The 23,670-nt window shown below is 32.7% G+C and overlaps 1 protein-coding gene across 1 annotated transcript; it reads left to right on the top strand.

Annotated features, from left to right (window-relative positions):
- The first annotated feature begins 19,946 nt into the window (after positions 1–19,946).
- On the top strand, positions 19,947–23,155 carry LOC120088533 (probable LRR receptor-like serine/threonine-protein kinase At4g37250). The gene is made up of 2 exons (XM_039045914.1): positions 19,947–21,864; positions 22,317–23,155. Exons 1-2 carry the CDS (start codon positions 20,064–20,066, stop codon positions 22,994–22,996), a joined length of 2,481 nt encoding a protein of 826 aa, XP_038901842.1. The 5' UTR covers positions 19,947–20,063; the 3' UTR covers positions 22,997–23,155.
- The last annotated feature ends 515 nt before the right edge of the window (positions 23,156–23,670 follow it).

The raw sequence follows: 23,670 nt of genomic DNA, 5'->3' as shown, positions 1-23,670 counted from the left end.
GTGGAGCCATTGAAAACATTGGAAGAAGGGAGAATTAGGGTGAGTTGGTAAAATATACCAACTCACCTCCACCAACATTTAAAATTGGTAGGCCAGACATTGAGTTGGTATATTATACTAATTCAACTCAACTCATGTTGGTGAACCAAACACCTCCTTAAATTCGAATAAATTTATCAATTTACACCCTTGGTTGAGTTTCAGTTTCAATCTTGATCATTAGAAAGGTTTTTCATGCATGTCCAAAACCACATATTGCTCTATGATATATACTTATTTGCCATTTAAAAATAATAAAATTTTTGAAAAAATTAGCGTAGACTCACAGGAGTTCTTTCCAATTTCAGAGAAAAGCTTTTCTTCATTTCTTAAGACTTCGGTTCATAAGCTTTTGGTAGAAAGTGGAAACAAAGTTTATTTGCACCAAATTTTTTCTCAATTGATTACCCTTATTCTCGAATCGTTTGTCAGTATTGGTTTGTTGTTCATTGACCTCAAGCTTGATTTATCTTCCAGCAAGCACATAACTTTCAGAATTACCATGGTAAAAAATCTCTGTCCCCTTTCTCTTTGGCATCATTGTCACCTTCATCCCTTGTAAGATTGTGGACGAGGCTGACAAGGTCGGCTTGGATTAGTTTATTGTATACTCATGGGCATTGGTATGTGCACCATATTGCCTTTTCCTTATATTTGTTTGCATTCTAATCGAGCTCAAACTCCTCGCCATTGACGAAGTCAGTAAAATTGCCATGGTCGCACCACCTAGATTTTTCTCACATTTGTTGTCGATGGTAACAACACATAGGAGAAGGTGAACACAAGAGATCATTTTTTTCATTGATCCTACTTATTTCAAGAGCTTCACTGATTTTCATGATGGGTCACATCGTGATCTAGAATGGTTTAGTTATTTTTTCACCATGTGATCTAGAATGGTTTAATTATTTTTTTTATTAAGTTTTTTTTTTTTAATGACATCTATGAGAAACCTTTTTAGTGGCGATTAAAACTAAGACTTAAATGAGGATGGTTGATACTAAAATCCAAACAAGGGAAATGCACCTGACCTTCACATAACACAAGAAATGAATTTGTTTGAAGGGGAGAAGTCGTGATAGATAGCAATAAGTCTAGCACTAATATACTTCTTCATTCTATCACTTCTATTATTGATAGATGTTTATTTGTTACTTGAAATCTATCCGTAATAGTAGTTGATAAAGTTGAGATCACAAAGAAAAGAAGTGATAGATTATATATATATATATATATATCACTAAAAGGGTCTATCAGTCATATACTTATAGTTAGTCATATACTTATAATTCTATCAATGACATATTTCAATTTACTTCTATCAGGGTCTATTAGACACTATAGTTCTAGTAGCCTCAAATTATCAAGGTGGCTACATTTAAAGACAAATAATCAGTTTATTATTAAACACAAAACCTCAAACTAAAAAAGCATAAAACAAGTATATCAGTGAAATAGGCTTTTATCACTATTGATGAGGTGATAAAAATAAAATAAGTGATAAATTCTATCTTTGTTTATCAGATCAATAATAGACTTCTTCTACTACTATCAATCAAATAAGTAATAGACTTTTATTATTGTCAATCAGATCATTGATAGATAGTGTTAGTAGTCTATTACTGTCCATTACTGAAATAAGAAATTTGTTATTATTGTTATGCACTGGAATAAAGAAGATTGTGCCTCAAACATTTAGTTATTTATTTATTTATTTATTATTATTATTATTATATTTGCCTTCAATGAGATTTGGGACATTTTCGAAGAGAGCCTTATTACTTTTGAGTTTTTTTTTTTTTTTTTTTTTTGAGTAACTTATGAGATTAATTAAGTTATAGAAAACGTGCTTTATATAAAATCCTACTACTTAATTAGATGTTGGAATGTATATGTGGGTGAAGGCTTATGTTATGTGCAGGGGAGTGATACTAATTAAAATTTGGAATTTTGGTTTTTCTAGATCTGATATATTTATTTGCAATAGTATTTCTTAGTCACAAAATCTTATAATATAAAACTAGAGGAATAAGTGTCCATCTAAATCTTTGAAAAAAAAAAAGTATCCATCTAAAAGAGTAGGTCAGTTAAATAAAGGTGGCCAATCACCATTTTAGAGAGTAATTCTTCGGTCCTACTATTATAGAATTTTAAAAATAAAAATAAATAAATAAAAAGTAGAGAAAGAGATAAAGAAGCAAGAGCGAAAGTCCTAAAAAAGTAGTTTCTTTTACTTAGGTTTTCATTAAATTTTTAACGTTAAATATGTCATTTGATGTATTTTTGTATTGATACGTAGGAACAGAGCATATGAGAGAAATTAGAAAAAATTTGGAGTTTAATTGAAGAAAATAGCCTTAGAAAGGATAAAATGATCTTAAGACATGAAAAGAGGAAAAAAAGGAGTGAAAAAAGGCGTACAACTGGGGTAACTCAATACTAGGTTGACGCCAGAAGACTAAGATTGCACAACAGGATAGTGTTGTAATGTTGTAACCTAGCGCCGTGATGCTACGATTAATTCAAGCTTTTGGGGGACACTTTTTTTGGACTTGCTCTAAGGTGATTCCAGGATCTATAAATTGCTTTGTTTCATTTGATTAGGGTATCACGTCCCTCAGGTTTAGAGGCAGAGGGAGTGAGGCTAGAGCAAAATTTAAAGAGTCTTTGGAGCTAGAGATGATCAAGAGCAACTGAGGGTCGATTCCACCTTGGAGATAGAGTTATTGGATTGTTGGATAACAATTTATTTTTCCTTTTCTATTCTTTAAGTTTTTTGTAGTTCTGTAGTTTATCTATGGAAGCCATATTCGACTGATTATTTGCTATTTTAGGGTTAGACATAGTTAATGGATTATTTCTGAATTTTGTGGATCTTGAATTTCAATTAGCATGACTATTATTTTTGCTTTTGATTGTTTGATCAATAATTAATTGATTCCATGATTTCACATCTTGCTTTAGCAAAAAGGGTTTTAGATTAGACTATACATGTTAGATTATTGTTTAAATATACTAGCGTAATAAAACAACAATAGAGATTGATGATGAAGAATCTCAATGCTTTGCTTAATTGACTAGTTTTTAGAGATTTAAGAATTAGTAATTAGGTTGAGAAAATGTTCACCTCAAAAGAGGCAATTCGAATAAAAGACTTCTAGATTTAGTTGTTGTGTTAATTAGCTAAAGAGTTAATCATTTGGATTTATTAGGTCCATTAATGAAATCTATATCCTAGGATGTTTCTTAGTTTAATTCCCCATACTCGATCATTTTAATTACTTTGCATCACATTCGTTTCTTTAAATAAATTAGAAGAATCTATTAAAGTTAAAATAATTAAAAACTGATTCCCTAAGGATGATGCTTGGCCAAGGTGATAATGTGCAAGTGCACACATCAAGTTATAATATAGTAAAATGGTCAAGAGATTGAGTATCATTCTCTGAGAATAAGATATTTGATTCTTCTAGCTACCAGGAAATCGTTTTAACCTTATATAGGGATTTAAAAGTGATGTTGGTTTTGTAAACATTAACTAGAGAAAGCAATTAATTGTTGATCAGTAAAAACATCATAGGGTAATGATTTTATTAAACAATAGTTGTGTTGGAGTGTATCAGCATGCAGCGGAAGTAACAAGGATCAATAAGCACTATAATTCAATAATTTTGGTAGTAACTAAAGCATGCTCATCTAATATAAGAGGGTTTGAAGCCATACATTTGTAGAACTCCTTTAGATCTTGATTCTCAGCTGTGATTTTCTCCGAAATTTGCTGTGAACCACCTCAAGATCTTTCCCACTATACTTTGGAGTTTTAGAATGAGTTGTGGGACTCAAGTATAGCTTGAACAAAAGGAAACTTGGAGAGAAGCTCACTACTACAACCCACTTGAAGAACAATTTCTTCAGCCCGAATTTTTCTGTAAAAACTCTTTGAATGCATGCCATAATTCCACTCCAATCTTCTTTATTTATAGCAGGTTATCATGCAAAGAAGATGGCTGCATGAGATGCAACTCATGCTTGGAATTATTGAAGCCTAACTTAGAAGGTTTTGTGTGAGCAAGTTGAAGATGATAATGGGAAAATCCAAATTTCCATTTTGTGTTGATTTTCTTTATTTTTCAACTTTTCATCAAATGATTTCAAAAACCAATTTGATTTTAAAATTGAAAATATTATTAGTTTTGTAAAATTAATTTCATAAATTAATTTTATAATGAGCTTAATAAATAATTATTTAAATAATTCAATTAATTCTAATTAATTTAATATCAAATATTAAATTAATTTTTACACAAATCCATATTCATATATTTAAATCATATTTAAATATAAATTCCCCTATTCCGTTTAATTCTAATTTGAACGTTTTAAATTAACTTATCATGCTACTCTAAAGTTAATCCATTTACAAGCTAGTAGGGGGATCTCGCGTACCTACAGATCATGGGCTCCAACGATCCGAAATTAATTGACTAAACTCATTATACCGAATTAACCCCCATTCGTTAACTAATGGGTCACTCCACTAAAGCTCATAGTTGAACTCCCCTCACTGTAGATATATTATGTCCACTTGATATAACCATAATCAGTAAGTCGATCCTTCACAGGTTATTCGTAATCACAGCTGGACTAAGAACAATTTGGCCACTCATGATGTCCATAATATAAACTCTAAACATGTTGTACAGAAACATAGAAGAAAACAATGAAAAGAAAAAAGAATTATCCATCGATCTTGATTCGTTGTTGGCATACATCAATGTCTTCTTCACGATCCACTCCAATCAATCTGGCCTTTTGAACTCTGTGAGAAAGCTTCCAATGATCTCCCAAAATCTGATGATGAGAACTATTGCAAAGCCTCCTATTTATAGGTCAACATTTTCTTAAATTATGTAGGAATTAGAAATTGAAAGGATAAAACTCGTTACCATTTGACTTGATTACATAAAGTAGATGAAAAAAACTATAAAGTCTAGTGGTATAGATGGATAGAGAATAAAAAAACGAGTGGTTATTCTCCTAAAATGGCCATACGGATCTAAAGTTATGACCTAACTACAAAATCCAGGTTTTATAGTAGTGGGGACAACACCGCCGAAGCAGTTTTCATGCCTCTTTTTGCCGTAATTCGTTACTTTTCATTATCTTTGACCCCTTCTCTTGCCCTAGATCAAATTGATAGAGTTGACATTCAATATGCGGAAGAGATTGGGATCCTAAGCACTCTAACTATATCAACTTTAGTGATTAAGCATGCATGTTCAAATTTTCCCAAAAAAAAAAAAAAGGTTAGAGCACAACCTTTGTAGAATTCCCAAATTGCTTCAATCTGCTGATGAAATCTACTCACAAATTTGTTGTAGACTATCACAAAGATCTTCTCTATTCTCTTGACCTTAGATTAGATGCTGGTATCCAAATTGAGAATAGATTGAAGGGAAATATTGAATTGGAGAGTGAACTTGTGCAGAAATTTTCAAGGAACAAAATACTCTTGCTAAAATCAGAATTGGATGAAAACTTAATCTTCTTAAATCTGTTTCTTTTATAGAATTTTAGCATCCAATTGGAATTAATCACAAAAAGACACACACAAATCCACTAAAGAATTTGATTAGGTGTTGAGCAAATGGAAAATGTGGGAAAAACCTCACTTTCCATTCTAATCTTATTTTATTTATTTTTAAATTAATTTAATTTAAACAAAATCAAATTAAATTAAATGAAAATTAATTTTAAATTTGAATTTCATACATTCATATTTTAATGACATTAATTTGATTAATTAATTAAATAATTTATTTAATTAATTAATTTAAAATCAATTTACTAATTCAAATATGAATCACTATTCATACATATAATATTTAAATCAAATTTAAATATTTCAACTCTTCAATTAGTTTAGTTTGATTATTAAACGATACATTATATCGTAGGTAATATTTTAATCCCTAATATGAATTTGAACCTTTCAAATTCTCTTGACACACTGACACTATTATAAGGGTTAATCTATTTATGAGCTAGTAGAGGGACCTAATAGACCTAAATATCATGAGCTCCAACAATTTGAGATTAATCAGCTAAACTCTTTTAATTGAATTAACCAACATTTATTAACTACCGAGACACTCCACTAAAGTTCAGTAGCTCCACTCTCTTCACTGTAGATATATTTCTATCCATTTGATTTAACTATAATCAATAAGTCAATCATTCACAGGTTATTTGTATTTACAGTTGGGTCAAAATTACCGTTTTACCCTTATAATACATCTTGCTCCTTAAGTCTCCACTGATCTACTAATGAATAATTGGTTTGTGGTCCTACCACTAACCGAGTCCCTCTTAGTCATAGAGAGGGTGAGGCCCCTTGTTCAAGACTATGAGTTAGTACTTAAGGGAACAACCTATCTACTAACCCTGAAATCGGGTAGGAGTGAATTTTGTTTTGTAGGACTATGTCCCTAACTATCTACCCGGTCTTACCCCTAAAATGGGAGGCTTATTGAGTCGACGCTGTTGAGCCACTCTCACCCATGCAGATTAAAGGAAATCTCGCATAAACGAGAGTTCGTAGTTAGCTCAGGATTAAGATCGAGTTATTTTAGGTCATCGAATTGCAAAAGTTAATTTTAAAAGTAAACGATGTTGTAAAGAAAAGTGACAATTTGTGGCCCGATCTTATACAAACATCTTTTGCATAGGATGCCTCCACTCGCATATCTCTACATGAACGATTCACAATCACATCATTTGTATCATATACAAAGTGAGTCGCATCTATTGTTTCCCCAAGATCAGGATAAAGTACCCAACCTTATCCCTATACTTATAGACTCAAACTTGATCCACTTTCATGTCTCCACATAAAATTCAAGTATTTATGCTATAGCAGGGGTTCGTTAGTTTATTGGATTTAGGCTTTTACAAGTGATTCACATATTCAATAACATCTTTGTTGAATAAACCTCAATAACATATTTATTGCAAATAGAATATATTTAATGTTTACAAACTACGAGTTTTAGGACATACAACCCAACAAAATTTTGACCTATTAAAGGGGTATTTTCATCATTTTAATCTCAAAATAGTTTGTCTCGATCCAAATCCTCAGTTTCCTAAAATTAAACATAATAAAATATCAACGAACACAAATTGATAATAAAACTAACAAAATCCTAAGCCTAAAATGCACTTTTTGAGTGCATTTCATAAGGCTGTTTTAATTATATTATTACTTGATGTGTGCGCTTGCGCGATATTAGTGAGCGAGACAATAATTTGAAAGAAATGGTTGTAAGCATTGTTTTTAAGAACAAATAATAACAAAAAAACCACATGAATGAAAATATTGTTTATAAGTTTTGCTTTCAATAGTAGGAAAAAACGATTATCAAATAGAGCTTAGAAGTTAAAAAGAGGATCGTAGTTGATTTTTGGTTTAGAATATTGACCAAGTTGGGTGGGGAGGTAGCTTTACTCAGCCAAAAAGAAAGGAAACCAATGTGTAGTGTTTGAGAAAACACTCTCCAATGCTTAAACTAGTCTAGTATTAACCTAGACGAAGTAATGGCTCATCTTACTCAATCTACGACCTTAGCACATGAAGTGAATAAAAATGTATATAAATATAAGAGACTCGACCTACAAATGAAGTACACAATACTACCTAGATTCAATCCAACTTAAGTATCAGAACTATTGTGGTCAAGATTCTCCCATCAACAAAAACCACACTAAAAAAAGTGAAAAAAAAAACAAAAATGAATAAGTTGCTTTGTTGGTGGGAGGACCAAATCCACTGTCAGTGAAAAACCGAAAAGGACTGAGATTCAGGTGAGCACGTCCAATGAAATTGAGGCCAAATCGGCAAATCCCATCACTCTTTGTTTTGGAGTTTAGTAAAAAAGGAGAAACCCAAATGCCTTCCTTTGCTTCCATCTCTGTTAAACCCATCAAATCCATCCCTTAGCCAAAGCCATGCACTGAAATTCATATTTCTTTGTCCCCTTTTCCTTCACTACCGTCCATAGCCGTCACCTTCGTGTGTAATATGATTTTACTCTTATTCCTCTCCCCTACGCTTCTCCTACTCCTTTACTTTTTCTTTTTTCCCCTTTTGGCGTTGTGTCTTGAGAAGTTCCTTTTCTAATGAGTGTCGTTTTGAATTCGGCTCGAGTTTTAGGCATATAAACAAATAGGTAGATAGAGCGATTATTGTTTACCTAGTTTGTCATTTTTGTTAGTGATGTTATTTTGTCTAATGACGTGACCCGTGATGTTTTGTTACCATATTTGTATCTTTATTTGAGAAATGATTTAGTAAAAATATTCTCCACTAGTGGTTTACATAGTAGTGGTTAGTACGTTAACAAAAAGCTCGCTAGAGTTCTTCTTTTCCCTACTATTTTACTCTCAATCATTGCTAAAAACAGTGATTGTCAACTTCAACCAATCTCAACTTGTTCAACTTTTGAATGATAAGTTTGTGATTCAAATCTTCACTTCTAAATACAATGGTGGATCTATAAATTTTATAGATGGTGGGGCACTATATACATAAAATTGTAATAGAAAAATCTAAAATGAAAATTTAATAAATATGTAGTACTAGCTTTATAAATTAATTATTTAATATACAATACATTATAATCATCCTTTGTGAGTCAAAGAATTAACTAATACCAATACATTGTGAATATTGATAATTGAAGGTCGAATGTGTGTGTGTATATGTATATATGTATATATAACCTTCTTAAATTTGTAGTTTAGAGAAGAGTGAGCTTGCAAAACAAAGAAAACAAGCTTTGATGTCAAAGTTAGAGATGGAGAACTATATAATAGAAAAGAAGCCAGAAATTTTAGTTCTAGATGAAGTTCAAGTTTAAGTTAAACATAAGATACATCATATGGAGTTATAATAATGTATTTATAGAGAGAGTTACCAAGAGTTTAACCTTTCCTCTTAGGATTAGGATGATATGGATCTCTCATTATTCTACATAAATTAGGATTACATCTAATTAAATCAATAATTAGTTGGCTCTAGACTTTTTTGAGCCTAAGTGCAATCTCTTTTCCTAACTTTTGGCATATTTCGTCAAGTCTAATTTCATCTAAAACATTAGTCCCTACTCCTAACTTGGAATTCATGATTCAATTTTTCAATTTTTAGCTATGGAGTACAATTTGTGAGTTACTATTTTCTAGAGCATGCTAATTTTAGAAGGAAACAAGTAATTATTAACGAAATAACTATCTCATGCATTATTTGGTTATTAATTAACAACATGAGATTTAAATAAACTTGTTATCAATTCTTAATGTAGCATTAGAAAATTTTGAGTTTCAAATAAAACTTATGTAGGATCTCATAATTTGGTAGAAATTTTCAAGGTGTTTTTATTTATTTATTTCAATTTAAGCCTGTAGTGTCTTGCATTCTTCCATGATCTTTGTTAATAATTATAGAGTTGTTGGTTTGTTACGCATTTGTAGGCTTATTTTAGTGGGTTTGTTGAAGATTTTACGTTCTTATTTTTGGGTAGTTTTATGTGTATAAATATCTAAGTATGTTACCAATTTGAGATATAGAATACAGAAATATACAAAATACTTTGATATGGTATCAGAGCCAAACATCTAGGTTGTGTTTAATCTACTTCTGCCGCTCACTCACATCTTTCTGCCGTCATCCAAATCCGAAAACCTAGACCCACTGGTCACCATTCACTGTCAGGCTCGCAAATCCAAAAACCTAGGTCAACAAGTTCATCGGTCACTGTTCGCAAAGCTTTACCTTGATAGACCCGTCGTCCGTCGAAGTTAGCCACCATTGCACCGCCTTAGAAATCTTTTGCCCGCCTTCGCTTTAGATCTAAAATCAGTCTGCCTCTGCTGCATCCGTTCGAGCCACATCAACCCAAGCTCGATTCAGATATGAGGAAAAGCCAACATCGTCCACTTCAGATCTGAGGAAGATCCAAGTCGCACTGTGCCTTTCTGAGCCGAGCCGAGTCTTAGCTAAGTTGAGACAAGCTTGAGCCTCAACCAAGTCGAGCCATACTCTTGGAAGTCAAGCCATATTTTAAGCCGAGTCGAGTTGAGTCATATTTTGAGCTAAGTTGAACCATATTTTGAGTCGAGCCATGTCATATTTCTAACGAGCCGAGCCAAGCCATATTTTCAGCGAGCCGAGTTGATCAGTTGTTTAATCTGGTGCCATTTGTGAATTTGTTTGTCTCAGTTCAATTTTTGTTGTAATGGAAAAACTGATGTTTTTCGTCCTATTAGCACTATGTCGGATGACACCAATTACTTCACTTGGACCTTTCAAATGAAGAGTTTCTTCATTGGACATAAGTTTTGGCAGATTGTTACTAGGGATGATGCTCAACCTGTCAAAAGTGTCACTGAAGAAAATAGGAAATTTATTGAGAGATTAAAAGATCGGGATAGCAAAATCACCAGATAATCACCTGGTTAGGTAACACTTCCATTCCAGCTATTCAGACCCAATTTGATGCATTCAACACAACTAAAGAACTTTGGGATTTCCTATCTACATCGTTTCAAACTATTGGTTTAACTCACTATTATCATTTGCACTCTACCCTAGTCAGCATAAATCAGGAGGCCGGACAATCTATGAATCACCTGGCTATTCTTCAGCCCATTTGGACTCAGTTAGATCAGGCCAAAATTAGTGCGGATCATCTGCGACTCATCAAGGTTCTTATGAGGCTCTGACCAAAATATAAATATGTTTGTGTTGCCTTATTGCATTGTAGTCCCTTGTCATCTCTCGATGTTGCAATTTAGGAAATCCTTTTTGAGGAAAAAATACTTGGGCTGGTCTCTTCTCTATCATCAGAAGTTGCTCTGGCAACCACTCATTCACGCTTTTTCGTTGAATCATCTTTCTGCAAAAATTGAAAATCGCATGGTCATAAGTTTGCTAATTATGCAACCATTGAGTGTAGGTATTGCCACAAGTGCGGTCAAATTTTGGATAGTTGTCCTACTAGACCGCTTCGCCCCCTATTTATATTACTAAATCAAAGAATTCTTCCAAGTCTAGTCTTCCACCCTTCCAAGTCTTCAGATCAGTGACCTTCAGGATTTGTTCAAACATGTGTTATCATCTAGTTTGCCTGCTCTTGCTGTCACACCAGATACATCTTGGCTCCTTAATTCGGCTTGTTGCAATCATATGACCTCCAACATTTCTCTGTTGTCTTTCTCTACCCTTGTCAAATCTCTTCCTCCCGTTCATTCCGCTGACGGTAACCATATGACCATTTCTCGAATTAGTACTATTAATACCAACAATAACCTTGATACTTACCATGTCCCTAATATGACATTTAATCTTACTTTTGTTGGTCTGTTGTATGACTTCAGACTTACTGTTTTCTTTTCCCCTCATGGTTGTCATGTCCAGGATCCGCGGATGGGTCAAACAATTGGTATGGGTCGGAAGGTGAGAAGATTATTTGAGCTCACATTCTTTTAGCCACTAGTTCTCTCACCCCTTTCTACCACTATCACTAATACTAGTACATGTAAGTGGTATCTCGTCTTGGTCATGCATCCTCTAACAAGATTCATAATTTAATATCTATTGGTAGTTTGAATATTGTTTCATAATTAAGTTCTTTTGACTATTTACATTGCAAACTTGCAAAGAAACTTGCTTTGCCTTTACTTTTGCTTCATTATGTGATACTCTGTTTGGTCTAGTTCATTCTAATGTGTGGGCCCTGTGCTCACTCCTACTGTCATTGGTTTTCGATATTTTGTGTTATTTATTGATGAATATTCTTGCTTTACCTGGATATACTTTCTGAAACATCGCTCTTCCTTACCTCAAATCTACATTGAGTTTGCCAAAATGGTCCATACTCAGTTTTTGTGCACTATCAAAATTCTTTGCACTAATAATGCAATGGAGTACAAGGACTCTTATCCGCTTTCTTTCCTTGCCCCATAGGGCACCCTTGTCCAACTTTCGTGCCCTTATACTTTCCAGCAAAATGGTCAAGTTGAGTGAAAATATTGTCATATTTTGGATTCTATCCGTACCCAGCCTCTCTCTGTGTCTTTCCCTGAGAAATTTTGAGGTGAGGCTACCCTTACATCTGTTTATGTCATCAATCGCTTGCCTTCTGCATTTGTTCACAATCTGTCTCTTTTTTAACGATTATATGGTACATCTCTTTCTTACACTTATCTCAAAGTCTTTGGATGTGCATTCTTTGTCCTTCTCCATCCTCATGAACATACAAAACTCGAACTAACTCGTTTATGTTGTTTTCTTGGTTATAAAACTGAGCATAAAGGGTTCCGATGTTGGGATCCTATTTCTGAAAGGCTTTCTATCTCTCGTTATGTCACATTTTGGGAACATGGCATCTTTTCTAGTCTATCTTTTTTTCATGCTTCCCTCACTAGCCCCCACTCGTTTTTCACTGGTCCCTCTACTGATCTCTTCATTGCCTCTGATCCTTTGTTTGACCTTCCCCCGAGCTTGGTTCATCTTCTTCCACTGATGCACTCCCAGATCTGCCATCTGCCCTCGATTCAGAATCAAAACCTACACTTGTTCACTGATCCACACGAGTAAGAGAAACTTCTCATCATTTTAGAGGCTATCACTGTTTTTCCATTGTCGTGTCTTTGGTTGAACCTTCCTCTTATCAAGAAGCTTGTACTAACCCTCTCTGGCAGTAAGTGATGAATGAGGAACTTTAGGCTTTGAAGAAAATGCATACCTGGGATTTTGTTGACTTACCTCCTGGCAAGAAGCCTATCGAGTGTAAGTGGATTTATAAGATTGTGACTCGTTCCGGTGGGTCCGTGAATGGTATAAGGCTCATATGGTAGCCAAAGAGTATTCTTAGGAGTATGGTATCGACTATGAGGAAACTTTTACTCATGTTGCCTGAATGACATCCATTCGAAGTTTGTTAGCCATAGTCGTTGCTAAGCAATGACCTCTTCTTCAAATAGATGCTAAGAATGCATTCCTCAACGACACTCTATCTGAAGAAGTTTATATGAAACCACCGCCTGGTATTTATTCTCCATCTTTGAAAGTATGTCTTTCTCGACGTGCTTTGTTTGGGCTAAAACAATTGCCCTCTAGCTGGTTTGCAACATTCAGTGCCACTGTCACCTAACTTGGGTTTGCCTCTAGTGCTCATGACTCAGCTCTCTTTACTCGTAAGACTCCGCATGAAGTTGTTTTGCTTTTGTTTGTGGATGACATGATTATCACTGGTGATGATCCTCATGCTATATTTAATTTACAACACTATCTAGAAGAACACTTTGAGATGAAAGATCTAGGTCCGCTCAGTTATTTTCTTAGTCTTTAGGTCTCATCATATTCTAATGGGTATTATTATCTCAGGCGAAATATGTGTTGATCTTTTGGCGTGTTCTGGTATCACTGATGTTGTCACTACACCAACACCGTTAGACTCCAACGTTTCACCCAACCTCTTTTGATGGTTTTCCTCTCGAGGATCCCACTTTGAATCTGCACCTTGTTGATAGTCTCATCTACTTAACCGTGACATGTCCATACATTGTCTATGTGATCTATGTGGTCAGTCAATTCATGTATGCTCCTTGCACTATTCATTTTACTGTTGTTCTTTGTATTCTGCAGTATGTTAAAGGCACCATAGGACATGGTCTTCAGTTCTCTTCTCAGTCTTCCTTGGTTCTCTCCGGCTATACTGATGCTGATTGGGCTGGTGATCCGATTGATAGACGGTCCACCACAGTTTACTGTTTTTTATTTGGATGATTCTCTCATCTCCTGATAGAGTAAGAAACAAACTGTTGTTTCTCATTCTAGCACGGAATCGAAATATCGGGCACTTGCTGATGCTAATTCTGAAGTTTTGTGGTTTCGTTGGCTTCTGACTAACATGGGAGCTACTCAGGCCTCTACCATTATTCTTCATTGTGACAATTGTAGTGCTATTCAGATTGCTCATAATGATGTTTTCATGAATGAATGAAGCATATCGAGACCGATTGTCACTTTGTTCATCATCATCTTCAAAGCTCCACATTACGCCGTCAAGCCATATCTACAAGTAATTGGTTGACATCTTCTTTAAAGCGCTTTCTTCTGCACGCTTTAGTCAGTTATCTTGCAAACTCAAGCTGATCTCTACTATACCACCTTGAGTTTGAAGGGGGATGTTAATCGTTATAGGGTTGTTGGTTTGTTACATATTTAGGCTTATTTTAGTAGGTTATTGAAGTCACCTATAACAATATCTTATAAATGTTTTAAGCTTATATATATGTGTATAAAATTAATTAATTAATTTTGTTGTTATCTTTATCTAAGAATTTGTGTAATTAGAATTTTAAAAATATACTTCTTAGAGTATAATTTTCAAAAAAACAAAAAAAACAAAAACAAAAACAAAAACAAAAATAAAAAACAAAAAACAAAACAAAAAAACAAAACAAACAAACTTTTTGGTCTATAGATTTTGAGTTTAAGAATTTTTATTTGGTTTCTAGGTTTCAAAATGCTACACTTTTAGTCCTAAAGTTTTGAGTTTGATTTCAATTTAGTTCATAAATTTCAAAATGTTACTATTTTGTCATTCAAGTTTGAATATTATTTCAATTTGGTCACCAAGTTTTAAGATTTACACTTTTAACTTTTATTTTTTTAAAACTAAATATTCACTTTGAGTCTTTAATGTTCATGTTAATATAGAAGGATGGACTAATTTTATTATAGACAAAATGTTGTGTAATTTATCTGGTTAGATTTCAAACATTTTGTCTCGCATTGTGCCGAATCTACCCGGATATATTTTCCTTATTTGTTAAAGCATGTTGTGCAGTTTTCACAAGAACTGCTTTTTCCTTTCTTTTATTGCGCAGAGAAGATTATTCTTGTCCTTGAAGATCATCTCAAATCGTGTCATATATATCGTGGTTTTAACCCTTTTAAATCATATTGTGGTGTTCTGTTTTATCAACTTTGTTTATGTCGAGTTTTGTCATGTGTTGTTAGAAAACTTTGTGAACCTCGCTGTTGAGGGTGTTTGACAATAATCATTTAGACTAGATTGAAAGCTTGTTCATCTTTTGTCCATCTTTATGAATGAAAAAGAGTATAATCTTATATTTAGGAGGAATTTAAGTTCGATTGTATAGACGGGATCTTAAGAGAAGTTATTTTATAAATGTGAAGGGAGCTCATGCTTAAGGAGAACCTAAGTTATAAATCAGTTTGAGGAAATCTCAAACAAAACTTGGAAGAAGCACGTTTGGGAAAGTGACGAGATCTCAAACTTTAGTGGAGCCTAAGTTAAAACTCAAAAGGGGGTTGTACATGAGTCACTATATAGAAAATAGAACAGATAAGTAGTTCGTTGTCATTGCTTAACTCTTTAGATAGTGAAGTTTTTTTTTTTTTTCACCGGACATACTGCCCTAAGAGTAGATGATATTGCACCAAACTGGATTATCAATATCTATGTCTTTTTATCTATACTCTTATTATCTGATATTAAATCTATCTACTTATCGATTGTTTTGTTACAAGGTTGGATTTGAAATATGTTAGATTCACTTAAAAATTTCAGTTAACATTAACAACAAATTTTCTTTAAAAAAGTTATGTGAACATGCATATCAGCAAATATTAAAATAGTTAGATCTCACTTCTATTTTATGTTTTTTTTATACTTCGACTGTTCTTTAGATTCTGAAGGAACCCTTGAAATTTTCTTTAAAATATTCAATCAACGGTTGTGTTTTCTTTCTTTTTTAAAAATAAAATTAGAAAAATTGTAAGAATTTTTGTCTGAAGATCTTAACTTTCCTTGATTAGCCCTAATGAGAGACTAAACATATTTTCTTTTTCTTTTTCTTTTTCTTTTTCTCTTTTTTCTCTTTTTTCTCTTTTTTCTCTTTTTTTTTTTTTTAAATCAATTTTACCTCTAAATTTATCACGTTGTATCAATTTGTAGTACAAACGTTAAATTTTATCAAATTGAACCTCAAATTTAGTTAAATGTTGTAATTTCTATTTGTCTAGTCAAATTTTGCTAATTTATCTATTAATTTTAAAAAAGTAATGTAAAATCTTTTGTAAATACATTGATTTCAATAAGATCAAGTTTATAAATACAAGTGTGATTCATGCCCAAATTAACTATCTATAACTATGCAATATATATATATATATTGAAAAAGAAAAAAAAAACCTGTGCGAAAATTCACAAATTTTTAATGAAAAGAGTACAAATTGTAATATGCCTTTTAAGTTTAAGGTTTTACATTTATCTGAATTTGGAGTATAGAATACTTAATAAAATGAAAATTTTAAATGTGTATAGATATTTTTTCCAGAGGGATTTGAATAAGGGCTTTGTAATACAAATGGTAGAAAATTGTTTGAAATATAACATGATTAGGAATGAATAAAGGACACAGCATTTTATGTAACTATTTTAATTTGCTCTTTAATGCATTAAAGTTTCTCAATTATATCAATCTTATTATCAAACAAGAACATAAACTTAGTTGTCATGAAATCTGATTCTCTCACCCTATATATTGTAAAGAATATTAAAAAAAAAAAGAGATGATGATTTTTGATAAATAAGTGGAGAGTTAAACATTGAATGATAATAGACTAAACTGTGAAAATTACATAAAATAAAAGGGACCACAAAACATATTTAGCCTACTTTATTAGAAAAAGGGAAATGAGAGTTGTATATAATTTTGACATTTAAATAAAAGAAGTTGGAGAATGAAAAAGATTGTATGAGAAGAGAATTGGGTGGAAAGAGAAAGCATGTATATTTAGATTGTTTATAAAAGGAAATGTAAAACCTAATTTTATGGATCCAATGCTTTCATACTAAATGCTAATTAATTTTATTTTTCCTTATGAAAACTTTAGATGTAGCCTAACAATTATTCAACTCTAAGAAATTGACCTAAAAGTCATAATAGTAACCCTCTTTTAAGTAATGGAGTACTTTATTATATAAAGTCAAGTACTATCATATTTAAACTTAATTACATCTTTAACCCTTTTCTATGAAAGTTTTTGGATTTTTTTTTTTTTTTAATCATTATTGGGTCCATCATTTCAATATGTTTGTCCCTAGTTTGAAATCTCAATTATTGTTAATTTGTATTAAATGAAACTTATACCATTTAAACGATTTTTTTTTTTGAGTTTTTGTTTTTGAATTTCTCTCTTTTTTATCTACGTTTTATCAATAATTTAAAAAATCAAACTAAAATTTGAAAGCTTAATTTCGTTTGGTAACTATTTGATTTTTTGGTTTAAAAATTAGCCTATTTCATCTATATTTCTTACAATGATTTGCATCTTTCCTAACTAAAATGGTTGAATTTTTAACTAAATTCTAAATTCCAAAAAACAACTTTTTGAAAGCTACTTTTTTTTAGTTCTCAAAATTTGGGCTTTTTTTTTTTAAAAAAAAAAAAACAAAATAAAAAAGGAAGAGATTTGGAGGTGGAAGTAATATTTATAAATTGAATTTTAAAAAACAAAATGGTTACTAAACCGAACTCGAAAAATAGTTTTAATTTTTCTTTTTGGAATTTGACAAAGAATTCAACCATTGTATTTAACAACGATGTTGGAGAGAAAATAAGTATAATTTTCAAAAACCAAAAAATAAAATGGTCATCAAACTAGGCCTTAATTATTTGGAGCATTAAAATAATTCACATGAAAAATATAATAAAGTACTATTGATTTATTGAATTAATTAATAACAAACGTATGAAAAAAATATTATTGAAATAATGGATGGGTTTGTTAGATTACATCATAGACAAATACAACAAAATAAATAACAAACTTGTTTCAATTATCTTCATTGAATTAATTAGCAATTACTACAAAACAAATATCATAACATTGAATCCTCGAGCATCTCCAAATGCTCAACTATATATATCATATGAATGGTTTCTTTTATCACATGTAATGTCTCTAATTCTTTTTTTTCCCCCATTTTGTTATTAGTTTAAAGATCATACAAATGAAATATCATTATAATATCATACGTTCGTTGAGAGGAAACATTTTTTCATGAAATATCATGGATTTTGCTTCTCAATTGGATTTTAATATCAAATTCAATTTTTATAGGCAACTAAGATCAATTAGACCTAAATAAGTAATAAAAATAAGTCTCTTCGATATAAAAAAGTTTTCACCAAATTAAAAATGAAAGAACATATATTCATTACCATTTAATTCGAGTTAATTAGATTGACAACTCAAAAGACTCAATATAAAGTTTCAAACTCAACCAAAACCAACTCTTAAAATTTGAATTAGATTGTTGGATTATGATTTGTTTGTTTACTTTGTTAATTTTAAATACGTAAATTTACGTACAACAGATAGCTAATAACTAAAATATCATAAAATTCAAATATTAAAAACCAAATATTTATGATATTTATTACAAACTTTAAATAAATATAAACATCATAACAAATTTAAAACAATACCTAACCGAACCCAACAAAAATAGAAGAAGTTCAACTCAACCCAATCCAAGAATAAAATTAACCCAACCTAATCATTATAGTTTGGGTTGTGTAATCGAGATTGTTCGGATGATTGGATTTCTTGAACACTTCTATTTTTAACTATATTAATTTAGATGCAATAACTCTGATGTAGATCACCATGATATTTTACTCAAACTTCTGTAAAAAAATAATTTAAATGATTGTCTTAGGTATATATTAACTATTATTCGAAATTCGACATCGTATCTTATGAAATTGCCTATTGCAATTGACATCACCACACATTGGGAGTTATTTCTTCAACACTTATTGATGTCTTCTTCCTTACAATGTGATGGAACTAAACAATATATTTCCCCACATCTACCTTACAAAAAAAATTAATATTATATATATTTTTTCTTAAAATAAATTAAAAAAAACCATTTTTTCTCTTTTCTGAAGTAAAAGAAAAAAGTACAAATAACCAGCTACAACCAAAGGAGGAATAGAGAGCAGTTTCATGATGTCTTGTCATTTCCATAAAATAATAATAACATTTAAAACTAAACAATTTAAAATTTATAGAACAATATTTAGATACTCTCCGGTCTTAAAATGTTGATATCAACAAAAATATTGATATTTTAATTTTTATCAAAATTTCAATGAAAGAATTGATAAAATATTGATATTAATGAATATTTCTGGAAAATTTATAAAAATAAAAATTTAAAAATTAAATTTAGATTAATAAATAAATNAATAAATAAATATTTTATAATTTTTAAATAAGTTAAGATATCTATTATTGATATTATATTTACATTAATAACATTTTGTTAATTGTTTTTCGTATTTCGTAGATTTTTGTAGGATACAATGTGAATATTGATTCAGCTCTCATGCCAATGTTGAATTGATGAAAATATAAAAATATGGATATGTTGATGGAAATTTAATAATATGGATGTATGAAGTTCATACTCCTCTTTTCCTTATACATGAAAAAATAATTTTTTAACTATTTATATTAAGAAAAAAATAAATTATTACATAACAACTATTATTAATTTGATGCAACAAAGGCTGCACAATTTTTTTTTTATATACATATTTATGAGAAAAATAAAATCCAAAATATTTTTGAAATCTAAACACAAATTAATTATTGATTTTGAAGACATAGAGAATTTAATTTCTTCTATAAGTCAAAAGCTTAGAGAGACAGAGGGAGAGAGAGAGAGAGAAACAGCTTCCCTGCAACTTTGGACTTTATCATATGTCACTTAGTAAAAAGATGCCTATTCTCCATAAATATGTTTCTTAAATCTGAGTGAAGAGGATGAAAAACAAGTACAATAAAATAGAAATTATTTAATTAATTAGGTATAATTTTGATAAAAATTATTAATTGGGAGCATATAACGTGCATTATGAATCATTATGGAACAAGAATTTATAGGTTGCAGAGATCCGGTAAGTATGAGCATATTGGTTTAGCTGTGAATCTCTTTCCCTTTCCTTTTTCTTTCTCAATTTCTTTTAATATTCTCTCTTTCACATGGCTTCTTAATAATCCCATTTCTCTTTCCTTCTCTCTCTCTCTCTCTCTCTCTCTCTCTCTCTCTCTATGTTTGAGTTTCAGCGATGTGGGATTTCTTTTATACTACCAAATCATGAGCTCAATTCTTGCTTTTCTTCTTCTTCTTCTTCTTAATTTTTCTTGTAATGGACTTAATTTTGATGGGGTTCTCTTGCTTTCCTTTAAGTATGCCGTTTTGGACGATCCTCTGTTTGTTCTTCAGAACTGGAATTACTCCGATGAAACTCCCTGTTCATGGCGAGGAGTTCTATGTTCCGCCGGTGGTTCTAGAGTTACAGGTTTGTCTCTTCCCAATTCTCAGCTTATGGGCTCTGTTTCTTCTGATCTGGGTCTGATTCAGAATCTTCAATCGGTTGATCTTTCTAATAATTCCTTTAATGGGTCTCTCCCCCGGTCTCTGTTCAACGCCACTATGCTTCGGTTTCTTGATTTGTCGGATAATTTGATTTCCGGCGAGGTTCCCGAGCCGGAGGGTAGCCTTGGGAATCTCCAAGTTCTTAACCTCTCCGGTAATGCTCTGTTCGGGAAGTTTCCGAGTGATCTCGTGAATTTGGGTAATCTTACGGTTGTGTCTCTGAAGAACAATTACATTTCCGGTGAAATTCCTGGTGGGTTTAAGACGGTGGAGGTTTTGGATCTGTCTTCCAATTTGATTAATGGGTCTTTGCCCTCTGATTTTGGTGGTGACAGTTTACATTACTTCAACATTTCATACAACAGACTTTCCGGCGAAATTCCGCCGGATTTCGCCCACAAAATTCCGGCTAATGCCATAATTGATCTCTCCTTCAACAACCTCACCGGCGAAGTCCCTGTTTCAGACGTGTTCATGAACCAAGAAGCAAACTCCTTCACCGGAAACCGCCAACTCTGCGGTGAGTTAACGAAGACCCCATGTCCAATTACTTCATCGCCGTCGTCTCTCCCACCGGCGATTGCCGCCATTCCGTTAGACCCAAGTACGCCAGAAACGACATCGTCGGAAAAACAGAGCGAAACAGGGTTTAAACCATCCACAATCGTGGCCATTGTACTAGGAGACGTCGTCGGATTGGCAATTCTTTGCCTCCTCTTCTTCTACGTCTTCCATTTGAAGAAAAAAAACAAAGCCGTCGAAACCCATTTGAAAAACGAAGCCAATTTGGCCAAAGATAGTTGGTCCACATCCTCATCGGAATCCAGAGGATTTTCCCGATGGTCCTGTTTGAGAAAAACAGGGGATCCAGAAGAGGCAAATTCCGATCAAGCGAGTGTGTTATCCTTCTCCGGCCACCGTGAGACGGCGGAGGAAGGAGGAGAAGCAAACAAAAGAGGAACATTAGTAACAGTAGACGGCGGAGAGAAGGAGCTGGAACTCGATACATTGCTGAAGGCATCGGCGTACATTCTGGGCGCCACCGGATCAAGCATAACGTACAAGGCGGTGCTGGAAGACGGCACGGCGTTTGCAGTGAGGAGAATCGGAGACGGCGGAGTTGAAAAATATAAAGATTTCGAGAATCAGATTCGTGCTGTGGCTAAATTGGTTCACCCAAATTTGGTTCGTGTTCGTGGATTTTATTGGGGTGTTGATGAAAAGCTCATTATTTATGATTTTGTTCCTAATGGTAGCCTTGCCAATGCTCGTTACAGTAAGTTTCTTTCTATTTTTCTTGTCTTTAAATCCAATTTTTTTTTGCATTTGTGTATTGTTCTTTTGAGTTTTTGGGTTCAAAATTGTTAGGAATATCATAAGAACTCTAAATTTGTCGCTATTTCCCATGAATTCTGATCTTGTTTTGGTTAAGAAGCTTGGTGTTTACGGCGTTGGATTGAGGAAGTAAATGGTTGACGGTGGAGTAGGTGTAACTGAAAGTGTTTGTTTTTAATGACAGTTTGGGAAGTCAACCATTTTTCTAGACTGTCGTAATAGCCATTTGTTAGAACAACATTAAATTACATGTATTTTTATTTTTCCCGGGAAAATGACTCATCCAAAGAACAAACTCTTCATTATTTATTAGCGGCAAAGATTTTAATTTTCATGGAAAATTCACGAGCTTTGTCGGTATAGCTACTAAGTTATGCCTTTTTACTTATTCAGGGAAAGTGGGCTCTTCGCCTTGTCATCTTCCATGGGAGGCCCGATTGAGAATTGCAAAAGGAGTGGCCCGTGGCCTTTCTTATCTCCACGACAAGAAGCATGTCCATGGCAACTTAAGGCCCACCAACATTCTTTTGGGCTTCGATTTGGAGCCCAAGATAGGTGATTTCGGCCTCGACAAGCTCTTCTTAGGCGACTCGAGTTACAAACCCGGTGGTTCGACTCGAAATTTCGGGAGTAAAAGGTCTACAGCGTCTCGGGATAGCTTCCAAGATTTTGTCACTGGACCAAGCCCTGGACCTAGTCCGAGCTCGATTAGTGGGGTGTCCCCGTATTTAGCACCAGAGTCACTTCGAAACTTGAAGCCCAATTCAAAATGGGATGTGTATTCTTTTGGTGTAATATTGCTTGAGCTACTAACGGGAAAGATTGTAGTGTTGGATGAGTTGGGCCAAGGGCTTGGGCTTGCAACCGAAGACAAAAGTCGAACATTAAGAATGGCTGATATGGCGATTCGAGCTGACGTGGAGGGCAGAGAAGAAGCATTGTTATCCTGCTTTAAATTAGGATATAGTTGTGCATCTCCTACCCCACAAAAGAGACCATCCATGAAAGAAGCCTTGCAAGTTTTGGAGAAATTTCCAACCATATCCATGTCATCACACTATTATGGTCTCTAGCGAAAAAAGTTAGAGGAGGTGTTTGTGTTATTGACCCACAGTCCCATGTTTGTAATTGTGTGTGAGTGATTGATGAATTGAATAGATTAGCATTTGTTATGTTCTCAACTTATCATCCACTAATTTTTTTAGTAAATTACATTTTTGTTCCTTATGCTATAATACATTTATCATAAGTTGGTCCAATACTTTTCTAAATTTTAGTATTGCCTCTATTATGTGATTAAAAGTCTACAATATACTTTTACAATTTCTAAACTTCACCCGTATTTCACCTCTCTTCTCTATTCACGTGACAAATGAATTTGGTTTTAATAATTTTCTAAAAAGTCCTAATCAACTTTAATACGATATATATGGTATTTATTTAATACATGATAAGTTATAATAATAATAATAATTATTTTTTTTTTTGATTAATTGGTGATGAACTTGATTGAAAAGGAAAGGATGGAAATGAAATCAATTGACAAACTTGAGAGAGTGAATTATTGAAATAAGATGGGGAAAGGCAAAGGGTTTGACAATTAGGAGATAAGAATGGGAATTTCAAGAACACTCAACTACTTTTTACTGTAAAAGATGTAAGAAGGAATCAATAATTTAATAATGTATGAAATTAAATGAAGTGAAATGGGGATGTTTCAGTCAAGCTGTACATTTAAGAAATGTAA

Source organism: Benincasa hispida, chromosome 10 (assembly GCF_009727055.1).
Source record: "Benincasa hispida cultivar B227 chromosome 10, ASM972705v1, whole genome shotgun sequence".
Classification (NCBI taxonomy): domain Eukaryota; kingdom Viridiplantae; phylum Streptophyta; class Magnoliopsida; order Cucurbitales; family Cucurbitaceae; genus Benincasa; species Benincasa hispida.
Note: the sequence above shows the minus strand (reverse complement) of the source record. Positions and strands in the feature narration are given on the sequence as shown.